General features: G+C 39.4%; 1 protein-coding gene across 1 annotated transcript; it reads right to left on the bottom strand.

Moving 5' to 3' along the window:
• Positions 1–1,291: 1,291 nt before the first annotated feature.
• LOC132985024 (transforming growth factor beta-3 proprotein-like) lies at positions 1,292–15,642 on the bottom strand. Its single transcript, XM_061052136.1, has 7 exons — positions 14,855–15,642; positions 9,292–9,455; positions 5,611–5,740; positions 5,327–5,434; positions 4,715–4,880; positions 4,329–4,482; positions 1,292–3,156 (listed from the first exon to the last, which is right to left on the bottom strand). Exons 1-7 carry the CDS (start codon positions 15,198–15,200, stop codon positions 2,998–3,000), a joined length of 1,227 nt encoding a protein of 408 aa, XP_060908119.1. The 5' UTR covers positions 15,201–15,642; the 3' UTR covers positions 1,292–2,997.
• Between the last annotated feature and the right edge of the window lie 427 nt (positions 15,643–16,069).

Genomic DNA, 16,069 nt, shown 5'->3' with positions numbered 1-16,069 from the left:
GTTGGTGTGTAGACAGTCAATGTACAAAACCCTGGCTGAGCTGCCTTAATAAATGTTTCTAGCAGGAAAATATAGCAGAATTAAATGTTACTAAGTGACATGACTTCTGCCGCCCTTTGCCCAAGGGTGAAAAAGTCAGTCATGCATGGGGCACGGCTGCTCTTTACCAGCAACAAGTTTGTTCACACAGCGCTGTCTGCAAAGCCATTAAAGCCTTTCCTTTTTTCAGACCTCGTCCTGCCCTGTGGTCTTTGTTCTGCCATCAGGGTTCATCTCTGATTTTTCGTGACAGCGAACAATAACGGGAACGCAGAGAAAGGGAATTCTCTCTGGCCACTTGTCCGTCCGTATTATCTCAACCCAATGCCTTCCATCCTCCCACTACCCGGACACAAAATCTGTGCGACTGATGAACAACAATGTACTTTCTATAAACCGTTCTTAAAGAAGGCTTTATGATGTCAAAATAAAAACTATGTGTACAAATGATTTAGTATTTCTATATCCGTCAATATTAGCTTTTAATAAGAATAACTTCTGGGTAAGGCTTTGGTTGAATCAGACTGTTTAACCTTTTTCACTAATAACAGTTCATGTGATGTAACATCAGGCGTCAGTTCTTCTTACAAATGTTCATGTGATCATACAAGAGTTTTTCACTCTTACACTTGTTTACAAATGTAAAAAAAAGAAGAAGAATGATATTTATTATAGTGGAATAGCTTTGTTGTCCTTTTCAAAAGGTTAAAGGGCAAAGAGTCGATGGGATTTGTCATCTTGGTGGAGCTCTAAAGGACAAAGCAAATGTTATTCTGATGACTAATTGACACCTTCAAAGTGGTACCAAATGTAAAATACATTTCCCAGGTTTATGTGTGATTTATTCTAACAATTTGGTGAAAAAGGGGGATAAAGTTATGTCTGCAGATTAATATGTACTGAAAATAAGAGTAATTGCTTTTTGCCTGGGAAAGCTGTTAAGCTGTGATTCCTGAGAACGAGAAGTAGAATTTATTACTCTGCGGAAGAAAAGAAAAAAAGCGTCTGCAGGAAACAGGTGCGACTGGTAATATTCAAGCAAGAAAAATAATGTTCATATGTAACCAAAACATTCTGCGGAAAAAAAAGAGCTTATTAAATTACATTTCAGCATGGCAGACAAGACCGGTAAAATCATCATTTCCTCTAATTTGGAGTAAAATGCTTTAGCAGATCTGTTATACTTGATTATATAATACACGCAGTACTATAATTGGAGAGATCGTTTTGATTTAAAAAGGGATACAACAGGTTTGTCATGTTGTGTTTTTAATAATAATCACGATCAACAAGTCAGTCAACAAAATTGCTGCCACAAAGGTCACCTTAATATCATCTAAAGATGACTCAGACCGAGTGAGAGTCAAACAGTACAGAGATTCAGAGTTGCTCTCCTGACTCTTAAAATGAGGTCTAACTGTACATCCAGCCACCATCATGTTATGACTTCCCCCCGCCTCCTTCTTCATTTTTCTGCTCCATTAGGGCTTCACACTGTAAAAGGGCACCAAAACAAACAGAGACAGAGCAGAGGGAATGAAAGGATTCAGTGTTTTGGGAACACCAAAATCCTGGCTACATGTGATTTCATGTCAGGTGGCTGGAGTGAAGAAGGATGGCAGGTGAGTTGATAGGACAGCGGGATAAAGACAAGTAAACACTTTCTTTTTAAACCACCAAGTATTTGACCATTTCCTGTTATTTCTCACGTAAAAGTGTTCCCATCTGGCTTTCTTTTCAATACAATAAGTCGAACATATTATGGATCTAATACAAAAGGTAAGCTTAAACATGCTTGAATAAAGAGTTGCATATTCTTTCTTAATCACAAGGAAATGTTCCGTTTAATGAAGTTTTTCCACTTTGATTAGAAGGAGATACACGTCAATTTTAGGTCCCAGTCAGTGTAAGAATCCCTATATGAAAAGTTGTATAACAGACCAAATCTGCTACTAATGTAAAATAAATCTCATAAAAACCTGTTGCATAACACAAGTTCCTTTTCCAGCATATTCTTTGATGTCCCAGGAATAATTTGAATCTGTTCAGGATGAGGACTTCCAGTGAATGGCAGAGTGTGCTCATGGCTAGTTTCCATCACAGTTTTTCACTTCCACAGGTTCCCCTCTTCTTCTTCTTTCTTGATCTTTCTGATTCTTCCTCCTCCATCCATTCTAATCGATGCGACAAAAACTACCATTGCTGCTGGCTGACCAAAAAAAAAAGAAAAAAAAAAAGGCTTGGCTCAACATTTCTGTTCATTCACTTTCCATTGCATATCTGACAGGCATTCTCTCTGCTCTCCTTTTCCCCCGACCACAGCTTTGGATACAGCAGCAAGTCTGTCCTTTCTCCTTTTGTGTTTGAAGAAAGTGTGCGCTGTCTGACAAAGGTTCACGGTAAATTCCAGACAGAAAGAACCATCCAGGAGAACATTGATTTTTGTGACCATTGCAAATATCAAACAAGAAAGCTGCTCTACTGACAAATTAGAGACTGTACATTTCTAAAATATGTCCCGTTCTGAAGCAGAACAGGTACTTAAAGTCTCTGTCTTTCATTGTCCATTACAAATCTCCTGGACATGTTTTTCATGGATACTGTAGATTTAAACAATATGCTTTGGGATGGTCATGTCAACCTTTTTACTATCTAGAAGGATCATTTAAGATCAAACTTTAATTGCAAGATCAAGTTTTGCTTGGGTTGGGCTTCCAGAACTGACCAGGGTTAGGAAGAGAAAACACAAAAAAAATACAAACACAAGACCTCAAGTTTTAAAGAAAAATCTGCATCCTACAAAAGGTGTCACCTCCTCCAGAGTGGTTCAGAACTTGGCAATGAGGCTACAGGGTCAGTTTAGGTATTTATCACAGCTAAGAGTCCAAAAGTCAATCAGCATGGGTTTCTTCAGTAACTTATAAATTCAGCCATTCTATCTCGCCCTTTACGTCTTCCTCAGCTACACTTGCAGGACTTGACGATCATGTTGGAAAGCTGCTCGACTTTGGGGGTCCGTCCAGAGTAGTAAAGTATAGTGAGGGGTTCCAGGTCCTGAGGGACACAGCAGGGGGAGGCTGATGCCTCTGGGTTCAGAGTGTTGTACAGGCTCAGCAGCTAGTGGGAAGCACATAGGACATAAATTAAGTTTCAAGTAGTAAATACAGTGTTGATTATTTTGTCTTGGTTGTCTTGTAAGGGATGGAATCTTGTTCATTTATTTGCTAGCTTAAACCCTCCCACAGGTCTACAAAAAGTATGTCCTTAAATATTTTGAACTCAATCATATTGTGCATTTGTTGGCTAGGGAACCAAAACAATGCGCTTAAAGCGGCTACAAGTTAGCCTTGTTACCAAGGCTTAGAATAAATTAAAAACGTGACCATTGACAAGTGGATGTTGCCACTGACACATCACCAAATGGACTTTGGGCCTTTTGGAAACGGCCGACAACTTTTCTGGCTTTCTCCTGTCGCCAACGGTTAGTGATAATGGACTCCTGGCAAAGCCTTCTGTTTCAGTGCATAATTTTTGTTTACGGCTGCTAGCAACTTGCCAGGTAAGAAAGAATGGAGTTGGTAGTGAGAAATGATGTCGCAGAGTGGATAGTTAGCTGCACATGCATGCAGATAACTGTTTAAAGAGGATACAGAGTCATTTGCTGATCAAATCATTACTTTGATTGCTTTTCCTTTTGCTCTCAAGCTGGACTGTTACCATACCACCAGTTCTGTGCTTGAAAGCGCTACATGAACGTCTGGTAAACTTGAGAGTTTCGGTTTTAAGCTCATGAAGTTCACTCTGGAGAAAGTGAACGACCGCTCACATTCTGAGCTACCGAGAGTTGCCAAGCACTGTGAGCCAAAGTCAGATTTAGATCACCTGGTATGCACACCACATAGTTACACCTGTAAAAAGAAACTCCCAGGCTTGAAAAAGTAAAGTATGGTAACACTTTCGTAGTGCTTTATAAAGTAAAAGCCCTATTTTTTTGATAAGACACAATGCTTCTTATCTGAAATTGTTTTCGGGACAGTTACTTGATTGAAGTCACTTGCAAAGCTGTTTCACTCTTTCTTATGGTCCCTGCTAAACTTTCCTTCGAAAATAACGTAGTCATAAATCACCTAGGTCACAGGTCGGATATGTTATTAATTCAAAAACAATATTTTTTCTTGTGCGATCTGACTCTTGTTCTATAAACCTCACTCTCTGACTTTCCTAAATTTCACTGTGGGTACCTCAAACAACTCCTCTGTGCAATATCCCTGTTGTTGGAGCCTTCTTACCGAGCTGTGTGTTGTGTCTGAACTCCTCAGGTAAGGGCAGGGCCCGGAGCAGTAGTTGGCGTCGTAACCACTGGGCTCATGGATCCACTTCCAGTCCAAGTCGCGTCTGAAATCGATGTGGAGCTTACGAACACAGCAGCTCTCTTCGGTGGTTCTGTGATGAGGTTGCACAACAACAGTAGTGTGAGAAGATTTTTGTAATAAAAGATTTTTGATCACATTTCAATCAATACTTACATCACTATTTGAACTAGCTAAAGCATACATGTACTAGATATAGCTTTAACCAGCTGAAACAAGGTCAGCACATGCTTTTCACAATTTTGAAGTTAGAGAATTTAGAGACATCGTTTTTAGATCTGTCTGATGATTGATGTATCCCTTACGAGAAACAGTAGTCGGTGTCTAGGGCTCTCTTGCGTCGTCGTGTAGACTGAGACTCCAGGCGATGTGGTGGGATCATCATGAGGATAAGGTGTGGTCGGAACTGATCCTTTTTCTTGTTCAGGTGATCCAGATCCAAGCGCTTGTATTCCTCATCTCCATCCACGCCTTAATTATAGACACGATTGAGCTTCACTTAAAACCAATCATTATGTGGCTTTTGTTTCATTTTCTTTTTTTTTTCAGATTTTTCAATCTGAGTATACAATTTGCAAAATTATTGACTATAAAGCGATCATCCCTGTAATTCCGTTACACAATGCAGGAATGAAAACACTTTCAAAAAGAGAAGAAACTAAGAAAAAAAGGCTTTTCTGACATAAAAGTGTATTTTTTTGTCCTCTGAGGAAGGAGTTGAACCAGTCAAAAGTTCAGTTTCACGATAAAATCCATCCATCACCACTACCTCTAAACTAACCCTAAATTAGCCAAAGTGAGAAATGAACCATTGCATCTACACTTACGGGAAAGATAGCTGAACAGACACATCAACAAAACTGTTTAAAACACCTGGCATAAATAAATAAATATGAAAAATTATTGTGAAAGCCCACCTTTAAACTTCACATCCAGCACCTCGTTCTCATTGTCAATGATGTCACCATTTGGGTTGAAGGTGTGGCAGGGACAGTGCACGCTGATTTCCAAACCCAGATTACTTCCTGGAAAAACACAATTTTTAGAAAAGAAGAAAAAAAAAACAATAGTCAATTTTATAAGAATTGAAAAAAATAATCTTTGAAGCTTAAGAATGTTTAAAAGAAATGATGTTAATGTTCCTGAGTTCAAGCTTGAGTGATAAGTAGGATTCATGTTCAAAAAAAGAGTGTGGACTCACCTCTGTTCAGCAGCCATTCTCTCACTGTTTCAGTCACATCAAAGGAGACCCACTCTGGGGTTCCTTTGGTCAACACATTCTTGGCTCCGATGTAGCGTTGTTTCCTGATGTGTTCATTAGGCCTCACAATCTGCAAAGAAATAACAGGGCGTCACTGTGACAAGTGTTCTTATCATATACTTCAATACTCTCAGGCGAATTAACTAAAATATCATATAAAATAGAATGTATAGGACTGGACAGGGTGTTGGTGTAAGAAGAAACTGTGATATATCAAAGAAACGTCTCATTATTCTTATTATCAGATGTCATAACTACGGAAGTGTATTGCATTCATGTGGGGATTTTTTTTTTGCCTGGTTTCTTGTTATTACGAGATAAAGATCTCTTTATAACAAGAAAAGATCTCATTATTACGAGATAAAGATCTTGTTATAACGTGAAAAGATCTCGTTATAACAAGAAAAGATCTCATTATTTTTACGAGATAAAGATCTCATTATTACGAGATAAAGATCTCGTTATAACGAGAAAAGCATTAGTAGATGAGGAGGCGCGGGTTCGTTTATGGGAGTGTACAGTACACCAGTGGTTTTAGTATAAACACCGTAGCAGGCGATTCCGGCGCCGCAGTTGTTTTTCATGGGGTTAAAGTATTTTCAGTAAATGCCTAAGCGTATCTTGAGACACCACGTAGCCAGCTTGAATGCAATTCAGACGCATGACTTTATATCGGTGAAGCATAGCATATCTATTTAACTGATCCTGGAAGAATAACGCTATGTCAAGTAGGTCAGATTGTGCTTTGCTTTCCGTCTGAACAACCTTAACGCCTTCAGATGTCTGCGCTAAGTCGACAAGCTCATGAGAATACCATCTGTATTACTCAAAGATGATATTTCCCAATGCCTTAAACCAAGATGAAAATAAAACACAATCAAATCAATAACCATCATCAACCGTCATCGTTGCCTTTTGATCTTCCTCCCTTCTCTGCCTGCCACAATGCAAACTTCATTAACTTCATTAGTATCTTTTTAGTCTTTGTAATGTGTGTCTTTTCTCGTTATAACGATATCTTTATGCTGTAATAACAAGATCTTTATCTCGTTATAACAAGAAACCAGGAGAAAAAAAAAATGCCCACATGAATGCAATACGCTTCCGTACATAACCCAGCTTGTGGGTAATAACAAAAGACAGGAGGAGTCCGAAGTTTACTAAAGAAAACTAATGATTTATTATAACACAAATTAAATTAACCAACAACCAGAGTTATGAGGTGTGTTCAATCCGTATTATCAGCGGTGAAATTGTGGGTGTGTGTGAAAGCATTATGTGGTGTGAGGTGTTGAGGAGTGCGCTAAGAGATCACTTGTAATGAACCATGCTCCTTATGAGGTTAGAGAATGTGATTACCCTACTAAAAAAATGAAACCGTATATATGGGCCTTAGGTTAAATAAAGTGTCTAAAAACAGTTGAGCTAGCTGCTTTGTGAAGCATTCTTAATGGAGTAATATTTAACTTGTGACACGCAGCGTTTCAATGAGTACTGCAATCCGAATTCCAAACATTGGAGAAAGCTGTCACCCCCAGCCTGAAGCTTCAGTGTTTAGCCAGCTATGCATCGTTCTTCAAACCTTTCTGCACTCTAACCTCTAACCCATTTTTCAAAAGCATCTCCAACAAATGTATCCTAATTTTACCACGTTTCTGGTCATGGAGCTTTTTAGAATAATTCAGAGGCTTTTTACTTTTTAGGTCGGGTAGAATCAATTATCTGAACCATTTCCCTTGCCCGCTTCCATCAATGCAACATCTGTTTGTTTGCCTTGATAACTGGCAAACTGAGAGGGGTGCCTTAAAACCGCCTACCTTCTCTGGTCAAAACAAATACAGACCATTTAGGAGCAGAATCAAAACTTAGAAGGAGGACATATTGGCTGCTGCATTGTTGGAAGGGAACACCTCAGTGATTCATTTTAACAGGATTAATTGACTATGGTCCTGAATAAATGAACTATATTTGTAATGTTATAGATGTTGAGATGCAACGAGTAAGAACAAGCTGCAAATCGGGATACCCCACTCAGGGATGCACCCTAACCATTAGGATTCATCCTTTGGGCACCATGCAAATCTTCAGGGGAATCCATCAAGAAGTTGTTCATATATTGCTGTAGGGGCGCTCAGTTAGTAGATTGGCGCCTTCTGCCTCATGTCATCCCTCACTCTCTCCTCCCAATATATCCTGTCTCTCTTTTGCAGTCCTAGCTTATAAAGGGCAAATGGCCCTAAAAAAATACTTCTGTCTCGACGGAAAGGGTGGACTGACCAACCACCCAACATAACAAATTATGAGCATAGGAAAACTAACAATTCTGTTTTTATTGTTCATTTAACTAATTATTGATATTTTCCAGTAGTCCTTGGTTTATTACGCAACAAGGCTTTAGATGAGTATTTCAAATTGTTTAAAGGACATACACGACCCGCTGATGACTTCACGTGATTTCCCACTCTTTCCCACTCTCCCACTCTGTTTTAACACTTAATAAAACCATTAAAAAACAAAACATAGTTGTTCTTTATGCTCAGAGGGAATGCAGCCGCCATGCTGGAAATGCTGTCCGAACTTCCAGTCAATCTTAACGACAGGCTTAGAGTCGGAGCTGAGGCAGGTTTTAAGCCTAAATCCAAACGGAGCTGTTTTTTAAAAATTCAGCTTCCGTACAGTGTGTGCCAGTGATGATAATAACTAATCAGACCTATTTTTTTTTTTGTACCAAGCAGTAAACATGTTTATTTATGCTGTAAAAACTGGCTTTTTTTGCCTGTTGTGTGTATGTGACTTCCAGTGATCCTGGAGCCAGCCTCAAGCAGACACTCGATGAACTGCAGGATTTTACACTTCTGCATTGGCTTCATTTTTCAAGACCAGAGGTTGCCGTTTGGACATAACCACCTTATAAAAGTGGAGCTAATGCTAATTAGAGCAATGCAGTACAACGTTGCCTATTTATGCTTCCAATATCAAAAAAGGAAATGTGGACAAAGTCATTGATTTTATAGAAAATCTATCTAGTGTATGAGGCTAGCTCTTCAATAACAACTTGCACGCACACTCTTACTTACTTTGCTAACTTTTTTTTAAAACTTGTACTGTGTGGACTTTATGATCAAATAACAGGGACCTGAGGACTTTGATTACAACCTGTGTGTAGCGTTGTTTCATCACTAAGCAGAAACTCTTTCTAACCACTTAGTAAATGTTGCATACTGTTATGAGAGCTAAATGTTCAAGACCAATACATAACCAAAACCAGGACTCTATTAGCGCTTGGCTGCCAGCGCTGCACTAACTCTGCCCTGGTTCTGAAAACATTCTGCAAGCCTGTTAAGCTTCTTTGCCTTTTGGGCTGACTGTATCCATGCCTGCAACCACAATCTGATTTTAGTTGGCTCTCTTAGTCGACACTTGACCCAATTAGGGTTTGAAATCATGTGGTGAAGAACAACTAACCACCTTACGTAAGATACATCTTTGACAAAGGAGAAATGAAAATATCTTATAACTAAAATATATGAAAGCAAGTCACATTTAACCCCCTTTTAGCCTTGGCTGTGAGTTTTGCCTTTGATCTTGGTAGAAGTACAAGGAAACGGTACCTTTACGCACCTGGTAGAGCTCAATCCGCTGTTCATTCCTCTTGGCACTTGGGTTTGGCACCCTCAGAGCACGAAACTCTGCTCTGAAGAGGTTGGTTGAGTTCCTTTCCATGGCAGAGACGTTGAAGCGGAAAACTTTAGAGGTGATGCCTTTTGGGCAGTAGAGCAGATCATCTGAAACAGAGAGAATACAATTTTACGTTATGACAGAAACCAGGCTTTCAATTTCTTATCTGGATCAGATGGAATACAAGCGGTGTACGTCCAAAAAAGCTGCAGCTACATCAACTTTTGAAAATAAAATCACAGAATCTCACATTGTTGGACCCTTCATAGAGGTTTAACAGTTGAAATTAAAGTTCTCAGGTTTTTGTATTTGACAGAAAAGCTCGTAGACCTATGTTGCTTGTACCATAAAAACCTGCTTCTGTTCTTTTCAATAGTCCCACTAAGTCATGAAAGTGAGCTGATGAGGAATGGATTAAACACAACTTTTTCCACATCAGGTTATCGAGTTTCACTAAGGACACACACATCCTCTAAGTGTTTTCAAAACTTGATTTTCTGTTACAGAAGAGAAGAGAAGAGCAAAAAGAAAACCAAGCTAACTTTGTTGAATGGAAAAAAGGAATGTTTCTCAGTAACTGTTGTTTGAGCGAAAAAGGGGCAAAACTTAAAGAGAAGTACTATTTCAACATCGGTTCTTTTATTCTAACATTCCTTTTTTTACTCTCACCTCAGGTACATTAAAACAACATGTTGTTCTCCATTGTTAGAAGTATTTAAGATTTAATCAAAGTATGTCTTCTCTCTGATCAACACTCCAAAACCAGGAAAAATTAAATTAAACAGTGGAACAAAGCGAAGACACGTCGCAATTACTTACTATTCAGAATCGAAAACTGCAATGATGCTTCTCAATCGATTAATGGACATCTCAATTTATTTCTTTTTTAAAGAACATCAACTGTGTAAGCCTTTCTCCCCACATAACACATGTTAGAAGAAGACTATTTTTGATTCCCCTGATGCGAGTTATTTTAGTTACGCTTAAAAGAGAAACAGAACTTTATGCAATAAATTCCTTCCCTTTTTTATTTTTTATTGTAGACAGCTGTACTGTTGGACTGTTTTGACCCTAGAGAGTTGCTGTTGCTGTTGCCGTGACTCTCAGGAGATTTTGGGAGAAAACTTCAGCATTGGAATGACATAGGTGCCATGACCTAAGCGTGTTTGTCTGTCATGCTAACGTTCATGTGATAGATGATAAGTTGTGCATTTATAATGACTCACAGTCCATTAAAGCCTTTATACAGTATGCGATTTTTTTCATCCAGCAGATGTCGCCCTTGAGCACCAGCATGAAACCAAAACAACTCGTGGTGCATTGTTGTGTTAGCATGCTAATGCTAGTTATCTTTATTATGCTCGTATCTTCACACTGCGTGATCTAGAAACGCAGTTAAGCAGTGTGTACAGTATGTTATTCTTCTTTTCTCTAGTCCCTCAATTAAACAACTTTTATACGCGAGGGGAGGAGTCGGCCGGCCGTCCCGACGATATAAACAAACTTAAGATAGGACTCTGAAAAAAATTGCATATAAAGCCTTTAAACTACACCTATCATATTGATTTTTTTTTTCTTTACAATAGAAGACTTGCAAACCCATAAACAAAAAGGTTGACTGAATCTTGAATGGCTGGCACTTCATTCATCATCTCAGCTTGAATGATTAGTTGGTTTCTTGCCTTATCAAAATTCCTCACTGTTATGCAAACATATTTTGTCTATATTTGGTGGAACAGAAATGACTGTATTAGAAAAGCGGCATTTATTGAGGTAAATGTGACTTCACCTTCCTGGTATCTGCATATCAAAGACCCTGTTATCTTCAGTGCCACTGACAACTTTTTGGACCCCCTCTCTTCCCTTGATGACTCCACAAACCAGCGTTGGGCATTGACATATGCCAGATTCTGCGTGCGTGCCATGCTATAAAAGGAAATCTTTCTGATGTTTGCCTCTCGCAGCCTCTCGATGCAGTAATTTCTCAGCCATCCAGAAGCTCTGTGCTTCTTTTTCACCTGTCGCAGACTCTGGTGTTAGTTCGCAGAGCTGCTTCAGATCCACCACAGGTCAACAGTTTACACTCAGAACGCTTCACGTTGTCTATATTAAAACAGGGAAAGAGAGTGATGTCACTGGCTCAGAGTCAGAATTATAGAACATAAAGACAGACTACTGTTCATGTTATACCACAGGGAAAAACAGCACAAGGTGGCTGAGTGTTCATCTATTGGGTTAAATCACAGTCTACTGTAAAGGAATATTTAAGTCTTACATGCTATCTTGCCAAGAGTGAGAAAAGAGCATTATAACTCTGCAGTAAATGAAGCTACAGCCCGTTAGCTTAGCACAATGATTGAAAGCAGAAGGAAACGGCTGGCCTGACTCTGTCCACTAAAGCTACCTAGCGGCACCTGGAAGAGATTTAAATGTATTAAATATTTGACCAAACCTTTTGATGTGCTGTTTTAAAGTCAAAGCAGAAGCAGACTTAAGAGTGGACTCCAGATCTTTGATGTCACAAAGAGACTGTTGCAAAAACGTCATTGTGATGCTAATTAGAGTCTTATCTTTGAAAGTCATTTGTGGGTCTATTCTATGATCTGGAGACTGTTCTCATGAGTAGAGCTAAATTATCATTCATTTCAGTGAGTGTCTCTGAATGACATGTTTATGTTCCAATGATAAAGCCCTCTAGTGGTTGTAGTAATTATGAAAAGAGCAACACAGTTGTGGTGGATGGACAGATCACAAAAAAAAAAACACTAGAGTAATGCAGACGGCCCGAAGCCAATCCCTAATCTCAGCCAGCGTTTATTGTTGTCACCATGACAACAAAGCTCCTCTGACCTCAGTGTAGTCATTTTAACCTAAATCACGATGTTTCCCTAAACCGAACCAAGTCATGTTTGTGCCTAAACGTAACTATGCCAAATTAAGCATGGTCACAGGACTATAAATCACGAGAGCGATTCATTTCCATTTTTTTTTTAACTGTGATTTGCAAAAAAGAAAATTCTAACAATTTATGTCCTCAGTGTCCAATCAGAGACATTTTATGTGTTGTTGTTGACAAATTGTGCAATTTATTTTACTTGGACTTATTGAAATGTAAAATGTCTTCTTAAAACTTCTATAAATAGGCTTTGGATCAGACACCACTTGTCCAATTCAGACAACTTATTGAGGCAAGAGTACAAAACCTTTTCAACCTTATTTACTCATTTTGAAACTGAAAACATGATAACGCTGCATAGTATTCAGAATTAAACTTTTTTTTTATGTATCTTGCATACATCTTTTATGTTAATCCACTGATGTGTTATGCCACTTAGTTTAAAAAAATATGAGAAACACCAGCTGAACCTGCCTCAGTACAATGAGGCTTAAGCACAGTTTTATAATATCAAACTGTTCATCTCGCCTGCTCCAACATCTGAAAAACACATTAAGCCGTCTCAGTGTTTGCACATGAATATACAGGCTATTTTTACAAGTATTAGATCATCTTGGACACATAGACTCTGTCATGCCAGTACAACAGTTTTAGGATTCAAATATTCAAAACTGCTGAATGTTATTAACTTGTCGACATTTTTAGTATCTGAGAATTAAAGACATTCACTAGGGCACACACACATGCAGCTACTAATACTGTATGTTGGTGCAGCTGTTGTATTGACTTTCTGCCATTTTCACTTTGTTTTTCTGCTAATCTCATCCAAACTAAAGACAATAAGAGCACAAAAACCCCCTCAGCTAAAATCCATTCTTGTATCGTAAATCTTTGAATCTAAAACAAAACTATCACTTTAAATCCAACACACTGACTCAAGGCACACACTTCCTGCTGCTTTTGTCAAAACCATTTACTCAAATTCAAAACAGAACTTTTCTGGGGAAAATAGGTCTTTTGAGAAACACCTGTTGATTTCAAAGGGGGCTGTGATGCAATGGTGTTGGCTTTGCTCTGGACCATGAGGCCCTTTTTGGCTGCTCCACACACACACACACACACACACACACACACACACACACACACACACACACACACACACAGCATTTACCCTACTCATTTAAGTAATCCAGGCTCACTCAGAGCACATGCTGCATGAATCTCCCTCAAGTGCTGACACATGTCCCTCTCAGCAGAGGTTTTCCACTTCCAGTTCAGAGCTTTTAGTTTTATTGAAGAAATAGTCGCCAAATAGAGGTTGAACACAAATCACATGGAGTGAAAACAATGTGAAACTGACAGGACCTGTCAGATACATACATTCACACATACTTTTAATTTAATCAAAGAGTTCACAAACAAAATAAAGCCTTTTTTTAAAAAACGAGTAGTGAAATGTTGCCTATTATGATTAAGTGAAAATAAGGTGGGCTCAGTTTATCACTCCATTCAGCAAAGTTAAACCTGAGCAGATCTGTCAGTGACCTCATGCTCCTGGACCACCTGTGTGGGTATTAGACTGTCCAAAACTACCACAGGGGTCATTTCAATCTCCAGCTTAATCCCGCAATCCAGACTAATGCTGAGCTCCTTTTCCTATCCACCTCTACTAACTTTTCCTACTTCTTGTCCTAAAGGCATCCCTGTGCGTCTGGGCAGATGTCCCTCTCATTTGGGCCTGACTGGAAAGGAAGTGGGAACATCTGGGGAGACGAATGGGCTTGATGGAAGACAAAAAAAAAAACAAGAGGAGGAAGAGAGGAGTCTGGAGGAGAAAGAGAGAGACTTTCCTGGAACACATGGCGATAGACTGAAACAGGTTGGTGAGCACCACAGTAACAGGGTGCACAGCAGGTTCAGCTAACAGGTTCATACATATTTTGTTGTATTTAAAGTCCTCTGCTGTTGAAACATATGGGTATTGCTGCTTCACTGGCATGTTTAAGCTTTAATGTGCAGAAAGATGAACGTAAAAACAATTATAAGGTATTTTCACATTTATCCGCTGAAGGTTAAGGCTGTGATAACATGAACATACAAGATGACTGTGGAAGCACAGCTACTTTATAAGTCAATTGAGGTAGAATGGCAGGTGAGATTGATCCTACACACACACATATACTAAGAATTGTCATCTTGTGTCTGCAGTCCAACTATTGAAGAATATTTGTCCATTCGTAACGCTTTATTTTTCTATCAATAGAGAAGAAGATGAGGGTTATTATGTATTCTAACAATAGAGGAGCAGAGGGATATATTAACAGGGTAAATTAACTTGTAGTGGAAAAATAAGCATGACAGATAAATGGATTGATCAACATTCTATGACCTGAAAACAGGTCAGGAGGGGATCATGAATGTAATCTAAAAACCAACCAAATCAGACTTTAGTGATAAACAAAATCGGCAAATCATGAGCTATGACAATCCTTGATATTTTTCAATGAAAGGGCGATTGGTGCGTCCATGGCACGCGTAATTGCGCCCTATGCTGACCCGTGCACTCCTGGCACTCAAGGCAGTATCTGCCAGAAGAATGGTCATACTCACTGTTTTCGGTTGGTCCGTAGACCATGTTGAATTTGTAAATCTCTTTGGCGTAGTACTCGGTCTCTGTGTTGTCTTGACCGCAGCTCTGCTGTCGGTCCCTCCTCAGCTCCTCCAGCAGCTCCTTGGTGCTGTTATACAACGCCTGGATCTGATACGGGATCTTATTCGGTCCCAGGGAGTGCGGGATAGTCGTCAACCGGAGCTTGCTTAAAATCTGCCCTCGTATCGCCTCGACCCTCTTCCGTTTCACATGGTCGATATCCACGGTGGCACAGGTTGACAGAGAAGAGCTCAAAGTCGCGCAGTTCAGGAGGAGGACAAAAAGTAAAACTTTTCCCAGATGCATCTTTCTCTGTGCATCTGGTTCGCTCGGTAGTTGAAACGGTCAGCCAATGTCAGTGTAAGTCTGTAGCCTGTAAATCAAACTGACCTGATATTGTTTCTGTTGTTTCCTCTCGAGCTAATGGTGAGAAACTCCTCACTTAGTTCGTTTTCGTGCGGCAGCCCCTTTTGTTATCAGCAAAAATCCAAGTTTGAACTCGCCCATTAGACTGTACTTAAATAAAAGTCCCGCATATGTGACTTTTGTCCGGAATAAATATATTACTGAAAACAAGCAGATTTTTCTTTTGCATTCTCAGGCCAGAAGATTTACCAGCTCGCTGTGTTTCTCTTCTTCTCTCTGTCTTGGTGAAGTGTCGTGCAGCAGCTGTGTTGTCTGTGAGCAGGCAGACCGCACACTGGCAGCTTGACGAGGGATGAGCGACTTTGAGCGCTCGCTATGGACTCGCATGTTTTTTATACAGCTACTTTCTGACGTTTGACGGAGGAGGGACCGCAGACACCCGGGAGAGTCCAAATTATAACAGGGCTCCGTGAGACCCCGCGTGACTACCTCTGGGCCCTTATACACATGTAAAATGTCATGAGGTTTCATTTCATCATATGAATGACAAAGTTTCAGATTTAATCATCTCAATTACTCTCATTTATGAAGGCATTTGATTTACATAAAAAAATGGGGCATTGCGATCCTATGTTTTTACAGCCTCTTGTGGTGTTACTGTCTTAGAGGTGTTAGTTGGCGTTTTATCCGGTTTTCTGTACGCAGGGGATTGTTTGCGCCCTCTAGTGGCAAACGATGGTACTCACAGTTGTCCTTTAAGAAATTAACATTTTCCTCTATTCATTTCATAAAATAGTCTTCTTTTTTTT

The sequence above is a fragment of the Labrus mixtus genome, chromosome 12 (genome assembly GCF_963584025.1).
Source record: "Labrus mixtus chromosome 12, fLabMix1.1, whole genome shotgun sequence".
NCBI classification, from domain to species: Eukaryota; Metazoa; Chordata; class Actinopteri; order Labriformes; family Labridae; genus Labrus; species Labrus mixtus.
Note: the sequence above shows the minus strand (reverse complement) of the source record. Positions and strands in the feature narration are given on the sequence as shown.

What these genes read in the sequence shown, in the direction of transcription:
- LOC132985024 (XM_061052136.1), bottom strand. Translation starts at nt 15,200, where the DNA reads ATGCATCTGGGAAAAGTTTTACTTTTTGTCCTCCTCCTGAACTGCGCG. An exon ending in GCTGGATGTGAAGTTTAAAG is followed by an intron (nt 4,881 to 5,326) that starts GTGGGCTTTCAC and finishes TCTATAATTAAG; the next exon opens with GCGTGGATGGAGATGAGGAA. An exon ending in CAGACACAACACACAGCTCG is followed by an intron (nt 3,157 to 4,328) that starts GTAAGAAGGCTC and finishes GCTTCCCACTAG; the next exon opens with CTGCTGAGCCTGTACAACAC.